Here is an 11909-nt window from a genome sequence, read left to right as displayed (position 1 = left end):
TTTTCCCAGGTGGGGAGATTGGCTTGAATCTTTCCTTTGAGATCTTAACTTTTGTTGTTTCTGATGATGAAGCTGGCCCAAATGTGAAAGACTGCTGTTATGATAGACCTCTTCCTCCTCCAGTTCCTCTTCACCGTCCCCTCCCAGTGTATAACCTTAACATCACTGTACTTCCAGTGGACAACCAACCTCCATCTATTGCAACTGGTGAAAGTTTCCTCTCACTACAGCATATTATTATAACTGTACTATGCAGTACTGATAGAGTCAGCTGAGATCAGCATGTAAAAGTTTTGAATCAGAATTTCCATTTTTTTTGCTTTTGCTAGTGCAGTATAACCGCCAAATTCAGTTGCAAGTACAAATGTCAGTGATGACTTGTGGCTCTTCAGCTGCATGCTTAAACCATGTGGCTGGAGATTAGAGTGCTTGCATCTGCTCCTATCCATCTATATACATGTATTGTTGCACACATAAGCTATGTCTGAGTAAAACTGAGCAACATCTCATCCTTGAACTTAGGTTCAGGCAATGTTAGGTTTATACAGTGCCAAAATATAACTCTACATCAATCTTTGCATGTTAAAAACACAATGAAGTAATAGTTTGAATAAATATTTAAATATCAAGGGACAAAATATTTTATTTCCTATATTCTGTTGATGAATAAAGGCAATCCTAGACTATGTCTGTAACTGACCAAACTAATAATGAAGCCACATTTTCACCAGTACTTTTCAGAATCAATAACACTCAGATGAAAAAGAAATAGTAGTGGTAATGTACATTTAGCCCAACAACAGGACAGAAAGTGAAATTTCCATTTAATCACAGGTTTTGGACAAGATATACTTGTTAAAGTTCTGTATATGTTTGTCATTTTCAATGTCATTTGTTTGTAGACAACATGTATATGTTCTGTATTCCAGAGAATATTTAAGCATATGTATGAGTAGCTCTGTAATTTACAGGCTATCACCTAAGCAATGTTCTGGAAATGAAGCATTGTCCCAGTAGGGAAATTAAGCAGTGGTGCATGAGAAATTGTTCATTATGTGCAATTCGTAACAGCTATCATGTAATTAATGCTCTGACAAACAGAGGTAACAACTGATTTTGAACAGCACATAAACTGTACTTAATAACTTACCAGTAAAATCAATTTGCAATACCCTTCCCCTCTGCTTTGTGATGGGGAACGTTGACAGTGTAAGCAAAAATCTCAAAAGCAAACCAAATTCAGTAACAGATAATTTATTATCTTTTCTTCCTTATTTATTATTTCTGTTCTCATTAACACATACAACAGTAAGTGGGCTAAATATGCAGTAATGCTTCTTGTTTGTTTTTGTGCAGGTGCAAGGTTTGTCGTGGAGGAGGGCTCCTCAACAGCCCTTACTTCTAACCATTTGTATGCCACCGACCCTGACACCACTGCAGATGACTTAGAGTTTGTCTTGGTTTCTCCTCCTCAGTTTGGTTATATTGAAAATATACTGCCTTCTCCTGGGTTTGAGAAGAGTAACGTTGGTATAAGTATAGGTAAGTGTATGCAATATACAGTAATAAAGCAGAGGAAGCACAGAGTGCTCATAGAGGGCAATACAATGGACTGTGGAAAGGTAGATGCAGGTGTGAGCATTAATATGGTCTTATTGATGAAAGCAGCTGCTGGCAAATTAAGAGCAGTGGGACTGTGCAGGAGGACTTCAAAGAGAGTCTGCAGTTCTGCAAATGTGAAGGAGAGGTACTTGGAGTAAACAAGGCAATTCTTTTATGCATCCCAGCTGCAATCTATTAGAGGTAGCAATATGAAACATTAATCTGCTTTCTCTGCCTCCCCCTTCACTCTCTCAAGCAAGCTTCTCCCAGCCTCTCTTCACTTCTGTCAATTAAGTGCTGTAGCTGAGAATTTGAAAAACCTGGATCCTGTGTTTATCTCCAAGGCAAAGTTTCAGAAGTGATTTGGTTATTGAAGGACATCGTTTCAGAATTGTTTACGCTGTGTCAGACCAGTGGGCAGGAAAACAATCATGCTAACTCAAAATTTCTAAAATTTCTAGCTTCGTTTCAGTTGAAGCACCTGAAAACTCTGAATATAAACAATGTACAAGCCAGGCACATGCGAATGGAGCCAAGAGCAGACCTCTTTGTACTTTATGTCACCGATGGCCTGCATCGTTCGACAGAGATTCCATTTTTTGTGCTGATCAACCCAACCAATGATGAAGTCCCAGAATTCATAGCAAGAAACATTACTGTAAGGAAAAAAGTAAAATGCTTGCCATAGAATTACTTTATACCAGAAAATACTTTCTAATTTAAATCAAAACATTTTTTGAACACATATTTCTCTATATCTTTCCTTTCCTTTGCATGATTCAGCCTGTTTTAGTAAACAGTTCAGATAAATCCCATTAAATCTGTACAACACTCTGGACGAGCTTTGGTGAGACTGGAGCTGTGCACAATTCTGTTTGGTAACCTGTAGTGAAGTAAGTGAGGGCTTAAAGAAATAAGTTATCTAGAATGCAGAAGGATCTTTATACTTCTGTTTTCACTAGTGTCTTTCATAACTTTTGCAGAGTAATTTTTGTACCTGGTAGTCGATCCCCTCTCTGTAGACTGTGGTTTTAATATGCATAATAACTGTGTGACAAGCAAGCCACTGAGGAAGGGACAGAGGAAACAGACTCCTAAACAAAAATTGCCTACTTAGGAAACCATGCTAAAATATTTTAAGTTCTTTTTATGTAAAAGAGTATGACATTTTTTTATTTTATGTTCAGGTTCAAGAAGGTATGATGAAAGAGCTGGATCTCTCTGTTATCAATGCTGTTGATCTGGATGTGCCTCAAGACCACTTGGTATTTGATGTTGTGCAGCATCCTTCACATGGATTCCTCATTAATGGAGTTCATGGCAATGATATTCTACTGTACAAAGAGCTAATTCACCACCAGAGCCGTGAGTTGCTTGTTCATGACTTTTCTATGGAGCTACTGAAGAATGGTAAGTGCAATGTTCTTCTGACACTGGTCTTTCATTCCTTTAGTAATTTGTAACAGACAAGGAGGCACAGTAAGAAATCTGCATCAGTAGTTTATTCATTTGCCTTAGGGGTACTTTCAAGAGAAAGTTTAAGAATAGAAATAAACCTATCTAATGCTATCTAATGATTTGAGGAGCTGTAAATAAATTCACCCTGAGAGGCCTACATGTCAGAAAGGGTAGTAGTATGTCTAGAGAGTCCATCTGCCCTTAAAAAAACAAAGAGAGTATTAAAACATACCAACAAGACATTTCAGAATGTTTCACAACACCTAAAATAGAGACAAAGAAACTATTTAAAAACATATTAGGTGATTATGAGAAATCTTGGGGTTAGATATTGCTGTAAATGAGAAGAGTATAAAATGGACCAATAGCTTACCATTATCAGTTATCCTACTTTGAAGTAGCAAACATCTTTCAAGAACAGGTGATTAAATTTGTATTTAACACTTAAGACTATGGTAGATTCTTCCATACTGAGACCACTGTGTGGAAATTGTATCTATCGGTATCAAGAAGGACATAAATTTAATTCAGCCTCACAAAATGTAGTTCAGTCCACAAATCCTGAGGAAAAGACTTTTTCCACCCATCAAGAAATATCCTTCAAAAATATGTAAGCAACAAAAATTACTAAGACTTCTCAAGTTTTATTTTCTACTTTCTTCCAACTACAGGGCTTTTTAATCATTTCCATAATGGAGAACCAGTTATATTCAGGTCAGCCATAGCCACAACTGCAGCTTTCTTTTCCAAGAATTTAAATCTTCCTGAAGATTATGTGAGATACAGAGAAGTGTTAACTTATGACCCTACTCTTTCTACGTTTCCTGTTAAAATGAGTTGGAGTGAGGGGAGCAGACTAACAGAGACCATTTTATGAAGGATACTGCTCCTTCAGGTTGATAGGCTTAGTGTCTTTGAATCACTAGTATATTATAAGATTAATAAACAGAAGCAGCCCACCAAACTCATCTTTTGGTGTTGAACAATACTTACTGTGACCAGGAAGTGTATAGAGGGGAGATGCAAGAGGAGTGATGGAAGCAGAGCAAAACAGTAAAAAATATTTTGCAGGAGACAGATTTATTTGCTTTATCTCTCTCTCTCTCTTTCCTAATTTTTTTTCCCCGATGTGTAGGTATGAAACTGATGTACATGCATGACGATTCAGAAAACCTCAATGACAGCTTTAAAATCCAGCTATCAGATGGGAAACATAAAGTCCTCAGAACCATTTCAGTAAAGGTCATCCCAGTTAATGATGAGAAACCAGTGCTGAGCAAGTAAGCCACATGTTCCTGTTTCTGACAGGAAAAAAATCAGACAAAATGATCCAAAAATGATCAAAACAGCTAATCAGTGACTGATAGGGATAGGAAACCATAATTAGTCACAGCCTAATGCCAACACAGATGTTTCCATGTGGGTCATTCACTATTAGTCTGTTTTGTAAAAGCATTTTTAGAGAAAGAAGGACATACTGAATGTTGCTATATATTGAGAAAATAGGGTTGGTATTTGCATTTAGAGAGAAAATGTTAAAAAACATGAACAACAAATTTGTTTTATCTTTCACAACCAACCTCAAAATTGGACCAGGGAGCCCCAGTACTTACACATGTCCACTATGTTAGCCATCCCAGATGCTTTGCTTTCCTCTTCCCTAGGGAAATTGCCTGTATCAAACACCCCTCTGGAAGCAGCTCTGGATTTTGGCATGAGAGAGACTACAAAGTTGATATCTTCATGCCTCACTGGGGAAAGTCTCTCAGTTTGATGATTATCTTATTTTCTACTAAAAATACTCTATTTCTCAGCCATAATTCAACTTCTGAAGAGGTATACATTAACTTCCTTTACTGTCCAAAACTAGAATTCATAAATGAATTAGATCTGGTCAGAAATCTCCTGGCAGACATTTTTTAGATAAACAGCTGGCTGTGAGTGATTTGAACCTCCTGGACATTACAGCAGGGAACTTGTCCCTTGGGATCCTCATTTTTCAGCCACCGAGTATTGTCAGGGGCTCCATCCCCCTGGCTGCTTTCCATCCTTAGGCAGGCAGATGGAGAGCTGGGGGCCTGAAAGCTTTGGGGATATGGCTCCAAAGCCTACATTTTAGAAATGACTCACAGCCTGTCAAGCAGGCTGCCATTAAAATAGGAATTCTGATCCCTCAGGATGTTTAGCTACAGAATAGCATACTTTTGGCTTATCTTCAAACCAGACCTACATTTACTATTCTAGAGAATTCTGAATGTTTTGTTTACAATGTAGATCTTCCTTCAATAACAAATGTTAGTTTTCTAGTCAGGATTATCAAGGGGCACATAGGGATAACAAGGGGGAAAGTCAATTTTGAATTAGAATAGAGGATATAGTTTATGTAGTCATATCAGATTCTGATAATCAATGATTAAATGCCATGCTAGTTTGTCCTTTGCTTGTTAAAGGTTAGTTTGTTGTTTTTCATCATTTTTCTCTGAAGAAATATGATAGAGAGCAGGAAGCTGAGGTTTTATCTTTGCCCAGCTGGATCCAGAAACCATTGCTTCTTTGGCTGGGAATGCTAATTTGCCACTTCTGTTGTGAACAGTAGCATACACTGAGCCATTTTCTTGCCAAACAGCTTTTTCATTGTATGCTCTTAATGCTTCTTACCTGTTAGACTTCCACTGTGATGCTTCTTAGCTGTTAACTCTTCCACTGTGATATGGTATAATGCCAGCAGTTACGTAATAGTACTCTAACATGTCCAACTTGACAAAGAAGTAGTTTAACCATCAACTGTCCATCTTTGCTGTGGGGTAGGAGCTCCCTTATGCTGTCACTGCAGTGTGTTACAGGTGGACATATGAGAATACCCTTTGATCTAATTGTACCTTTTTGCCCCAAGGAGTTTCAGTTCTCATCTCCATTAGCTGTGGTCAACACACTGAAGAATGGCTGGCAAATTGTCCCTATCTACAGTGACTGCCAAAAACTCAATCTGTCACTACTTGGATTGCATCCTTTAGCAAGGAGTGCCCTTGGGGAATGTAAGGCCCTCATGCATTCCCCTTGAAAGTTTAATCTCAAGATCAGATATGTGGGTGCTATAAAGACTTAACTGACTAACTGCTATGCAGAAAAATGCGTTGGAATTAGAATACATTTGGAGAACGTAACTAAATGTGTTTATCTTCTATCATTGTTTGTTTGAGCTTTAACTCCCTAGCTTACACAGTGTCTGGGTCAGATACCTGGTCTTTCAGTTTGCAAAGCCCCGGTGTGATTATCAGTGACATAAGTAAAACTTGGAGTTGCCTGACCTGTCATAATATGACTTGATGTGCCTTGTTACATGCTCCCATTCTGGTTGCTTCTCATTTTGCCAGACATGAACTCTCTATGCCTCATACTCAGTTTGAATATGGAAACATTATGAAAAAAGCTCATTTTTTCCAAGGACAGTAATTATATTTTCAGATATCAATAAATAATTTTTAGACCTTGTTTGGAAATCTTAGTTGTTACTCTGTCTTGAAGCAAGCCCTTCATATGTAGCAAATGAAATGGCTGTTCCAGGGAGAATGTCTTTGGCAATTTTTGTGAAAATCCACCAGTATTTGGCCTTTGCAATAACATGGCTTGCACCTGCTCAGTTGAGTCTGGTAGAGCCTATCTGCCAAAATACATAAGGAATCTGTCCTTTTCGAACCTGCTCTGTGCCCTCTGTGCAGATTACCTTGAGCAGGTTCCATCCCTGGGGTGTCTGAATATGCTGAGTCCCCTCCAAGCTCTATGAAATTTTTCTGTAGAATTATAATGTGATTTGGATGCTACATTACAAAAATATAAGGTATCTAACAGAAAAAATAGTAAAGCAGTATATGCAAAGGCAAAATGAAGGATAGTTGCTAGCTGAAAACTGAAACAGAAGAGACACAGTCAATTTTGCTGAAGCGATCATCTGGACTTATTTTAAACCATGTGGGATTTTCCCTAGAGCTCTCCTAAATTTTGCTTTGGCTAATGATGACCATTTCTTCTGGATCAAGAACACAGAAAAATTCTGCAATGAGGAGCATAGAAAAGTCACTTAGGGCTTTGTTGGGCAGAGTCTATTAAAGATAAAAAAATAGCATTCAACTGAAAAAGAATCTTTGATTTAAGTAACAATGGAGCTAATATTCTATGGTCTGTAGTAGCAGTAGCATGTTAACACAGCCTCTTTGGTTATCTTCCTGTCACTGTGAGAAGGTAAATGGAATAGGACCTGGGGGAAAAGACAGATGTGGTAAATTCCAGAATATTGTAGGTAGCTGCTTTGTTGTTTTTCACCACTGCTAGAAGTAGCTGGTCTATCCTGTTTGGTTCTCTTCTCTATTGAACTGGAGTAGGGACCCTCATTCCATTCTTTCTTCAGTTATTTCTGTCAGCATGTGGCTAATCTGTATTCCCAGAAGAGAAATTATATGTTGCAAAACTTGTATTTCTTTTGTTATGTCATATATAACTTCTAATTTTTGCAGGAAGGATAATATAGAGGTGTGTATGGGTGAAACTCGAATTATTTCTAGTGCTGTTCTGTCAGCTGAAGATAAAGATACCCCTAGAGAGAGAATTTACTACTTATTTGAAAGACTTCCAGAAAATGGCCAGCTTCAAATCAAGGTTAGTCTTTGTACTTCAGTATAAAGTAGGCATGCAAGCAACTCTGTCTTGTTAAGACACAGTGAAGCTTGTCTTCCTATTCTCCAAATCTCTTTCATGTTTTAAAGTAGACTGTTATGGCTAGTTCAACAGTAATTTAAACTAAACAATGCTTTCTCAGAGAATTTTACACTTAAGGCCAGTATCCTCAACAAGAGCAGAGGGAAGATGAAAAGTGTAGCAGATCGTTTGAGGTGACAATGAAGAGCATGCTGTAAGAGTCAGCTCAGAGTGATCGAAAGCAAATGACAAAGCAGGGGGCAAAAATTCCTAGGTCAGTAAACGTGACAAGTAAGACAGTACTTCAGAGTTCAGAAAAAATGCAGGAGATATGGCTGAAAGAGGAAGAAATAAATAACGATTTAGAAAAAAAATATGGAGAGAAAGAAGGAAAAAAGGAATAAAATAGAAAATATATAGCAAGTATAGATCGACGTAACATAAGCCACTGTAACAAAAAGAAAAAAAAACACCTCCTTTTAAACGTGTGCATATAATAGAAAATAATTGATTTGCAAGATCTGTGAATAATTGTGGATCTCTGCAAGAATCTGTAGACCCCATGAAAATTTTGACTTATAAGAGACTCATATACTAGGACAAAAGGCTGACAGTTTGAATATAGAAGGTACCTGGGCGTACTTGAGCGCTGTGTGCTTGATGTCATAGAAGCATAGAATGGCTTAGGTTGGAAGGGATCCTAGGGATCATCTAGTTTCAACCCCTTGCTGCAGGCAAAGTTTCCACCCACTAGATCAGGTTGCCCAAGTTCTCATCCAGTCAGGCCTTGAACACCTTTAGGGATGGGGCATCCTCAGCTTCTCCACACAGTCTTTTCCAGTGCCTCACTTTCCTCTGAATAAAGAATTTCTTCCTAACATCTAACCTAAATCTGGCCACTTTTAGTTTAAACCATTCCCCCTTGTCCTATCCTATCAGAGTGTATAGTCTGGCTCTCTCCTGTTTATAAATCTCCTTTAAGAAATGGAAGGCCTCAGTGAGGTCTTCCCTGAGCTTTCTCTAGGCTGAACAAGCCCAGCCCTTTTAGTCTTTCTTTATCATCTCTCTGATCATCTTTGGGTCCTCTGTTGGACTCACTCCAACTCCATGTTTTTCTTGTGTTGGGGGCCCTAGCACAAGAAGGCTCAGTAGTCCAGATGAGCTCTCATGAGGGCAGAGCAAAGGGAAAATAATCACCTTCCTCACCCTGCTTACTTCTCCTCTTTTTATGCAGCCCAGGGAATAGTTGGCCTTCTGGGTTGCAAGTACATACTGCTGGTTCATGTCAAGCTTTTTGTTTACCAAAAGCCCAAGTCCTCCACAGGGCTGCTGTCAATGAGTTCTCCTAGTCTGTGACACATATTGGGGATTACTCTGATCCAAGGACAGTACCTTCCACTTGGCTTTGCTGAACATCGTCAGGTTCACATTTGCCCACTTCTCAAGCTTGTCCAGACTTATTTGGATGCCATCATTTTCTTCAATTGTATCAACTGCACCACCCAGCTTGTTGTTATTTGCAAACTTGCTGAGGGTGCACTTGATTCCACCGTCTATGTGGGATGGGGGAGAAAATTGAAAACAAACAAACAAACAAAAAATAAGGTAGAACTCATCAGTTGAGATTAAAAACTATTTACTAAGACAGGAAAGGAAGAGGAAAAATTGATAGCAATGATAATTGTGTGTGTATATATATAAAAGTACATGTTCTGATACTTCCCTGAGCGCAAGTGATACTCAAGAAATGACTCATCAGCTGTCAACCAATCCCCATCTAGTTCCCAAGCAGCGGATTCCCACCTGGCCAACTCCACACTATTTTTCATGATATGGTTTGGGAGAGAAATAGGAGCAGCTTTGTCTAATTAAGAAATAGAAATCATAAGCTGGATCAGCAAACTAATTTTCATCTTGTTGATGTCTGTGTATAGAAATGTACTTACCTGAGTAAAAGTGACTGAAATTCCATTTACCTGCTTTTACATATGATAGCTATATTTTCTCCAGCATTCTTATGGATCGTTGGGAACAACTGCAGCTATCTACCACCCTTCAAAACACAAAATATTCTGTGTGCAAAGACTCTAAAGCTTAGGAAGACAGCCAGGAAGCTGTCACTATCAGCTGTCATAGCTGCTAATAACCAGAATTAACTGTGGAGGATGCAAAGGAGACTGCATCTGTTTACTGAAGGATGTTCTATCTTTCTAGGTAGGCAGAGACTGGGTGACTCTCCAAACCGGAATGAAGTGCACTCAGGAAGAACTGGATATGAACCTTGTGAGATACGTCCACACAGGAGCTATAGGGTCCAAGAACCAAGACTTGTTCACATTTTATCTGTGGGATGGGTACAACAGATCCCCAGCTGTAGACTTCTACATAAATATCAAGAACTTGGAAAAGGGTAAAGATTTGCCTGATTGTGTTTCACAGTACCTGTTTCTGAAAAAATGTCCTGATACATGCCCTGATACATCCCCAAGCATTATGCAGGCCCTTGGCAAGTCTTCCTGCAGACCCCAAAGTCTATCTGCTCAGATTTCACTGCTAGCCAGAGTCCTGATGTTCCAGCTGCTGCAGAAGTGATTTTGAGATCTGAAAAGGCACTGCCTAGAGCAGTGCATTGCACCTTCCAGGAATCCCAGCTGATGTTCAAACAGAGTAGAAAATATTCTTCTGAAACTAGCTTTATGTGAGTAAACTGCAGTGCAGAAGAATGGTAAGAGTGTAATAAGGTAAGCAAAACACTGTTCAAAACTGTCCCTGCCTTCCAGGATTAAGCTATGGTCTTACAGTCACCATTCATGGGATAACTCTTAGAGCACTAAATTAAGTGAGTTTGGAACTGAGATTGGAACAGATGTCCAGGGATGTTGTGCTGCTTCCACTCTTGCCAGTTTTCAGGCCCCAGTGGAATTAAGCCCTGTGCAGCCTGGAAATTGCTGGTGGTGTGGCTGACTCTACTCTGAGCAGAAGATAGCTAGTTTAGAGATATCCCAAAGTCCCTCCCAGTGTGAAATTCCCTAGAATCCTATGATTCTATAATTTTTCTCCTAGTGAGGGACTGTCTATAGCTAAATGATACGTATGAGATCAGCTTTCACTTCAATACCACTATTTTAGTGTTGTTTTGTTTATCCTGCAGGAGACATTGCTGTTTTCATAAAACCTCTCAAAGTACCAAAAGGGGATCGAGGCTACATTACAACTGATGTCCTCCTTTCACTGGATGGTACTGACAAGCCTGAAGAGCTTCTCTATGTGATAACATCCCCACCTCAGTATGGACGAATAGAGTATGTTAGCTATCCTGACATCCCCATAACGAGCTTCAGTCAAATGGATGTTGCAAGTCAGATAGTCTGCTATGTTCACAGCACCAAGGCACATTCAAGGCAAGATGCATTCAGGTAAGACACTAAAAAAACCTCTCCACGTACCCTTCTCCTATGTGTTGTTGGGTATCTGCTGATAAAATATATATAAATAGGAAGAGGGAGCTCTGAGGGAATTCTCAACATTCATGTGACAAAGATATTTTCACTGTAATACATGTAGTTTTGACTGCCTTAGTAATAAATACACTTTCTAATTGATGCTGAAATAGTAGCTAGAGCCACATTTACTAACCTATACTGGTTTAAATATTACTCTAACACCCAAACATACACAGATGTTAACATTTAAGTGGGTGAGATGGACTTAGAATATCCTCAGTAGAATTTTTCTTTGATTCCTTCATATGTCTGACTTTTCCATCCAGCTCTTAGCCAACTGGTTGCCTGCCTTTTCATGTATGTCTATTGTGTTGTAGGCTTTTTGAATGCATAAGTGGTTTTTCAACACACCGAAAACGAGTCTACTTATCTGTTCTGATATAACAGTAGTTCAGAAATTCATGCAGACAGCCAGCTTTTTTTGAGCAAACCTGGCTACATATAGGCCACATTCAGCTGTCTAGTGATATTTAAGTTTACTTTCACCTGATTCTGAATTTTTCTCTTAGACTAGCTTAAATTAAGCTCCATCTCAACATGAATATTTTCTAATTTTATAAAATAAACCTCCATTAGCTAGAGAATGGAATAATGTAGTGAGTTATTTCTAGGTAATGACTGTAGAGGTGTCTTTAGAAGAGAGCAAATTCAGAA

The 11909-nt window shown here is 38.8% G+C and overlaps 2 protein-coding genes across 2 annotated transcripts in view; both read left to right on the top strand.

Annotated features, from left to right (window-relative positions):
- The window catches only part of LOC104915027 (FRAS1-related extracellular matrix protein 1-like), a 197618-nt gene that overhangs the window by 164942 nt on the left and 20767 nt on the right, over nucleotides 1–11909 (top strand). The window lies entirely within an intron of this gene.
- LOC100538811 (FRAS1-related extracellular matrix protein 1-like) overlaps nucleotides 1–11909 on the top strand; it is a 21565-nt gene that overhangs the window by 7912 nt on the left and 1744 nt on the right. The window contains exons 7-14 of the mRNA XM_010725670.3: nucleotides 10–207; nucleotides 1357–1542; nucleotides 2064–2260; nucleotides 2790–3012; nucleotides 4196–4340; nucleotides 7572–7713; nucleotides 9967–10162; nucleotides 10904–11168. Of these exons, the coding sequence (XP_010723972.1) occupies nucleotides 10–207; nucleotides 1357–1542; nucleotides 2064–2260; nucleotides 2790–3012; nucleotides 4196–4340; nucleotides 7572–7713; nucleotides 9967–10162; nucleotides 10904–11168 (1552 nt within the window). The remainder of the gene's footprint in view (nucleotides 1–9; nucleotides 208–1356; nucleotides 1543–2063; nucleotides 2261–2789; nucleotides 3013–4195; nucleotides 4341–7571; nucleotides 7714–9966; nucleotides 10163–10903; nucleotides 11169–11909) is intronic.

Source organism: Meleagris gallopavo, chromosome Z (genome assembly GCF_000146605.3).
Source record: "Meleagris gallopavo isolate NT-WF06-2002-E0010 breed Aviagen turkey brand Nicholas breeding stock chromosome Z, Turkey_5.1, whole genome shotgun sequence".
NCBI classification, from domain to species: domain Eukaryota; kingdom Metazoa; phylum Chordata; class Aves; order Galliformes; family Phasianidae; genus Meleagris; species Meleagris gallopavo.
Note: the sequence above shows the minus strand (reverse complement) of the source record. Positions and strands in the feature narration are given on the sequence as shown.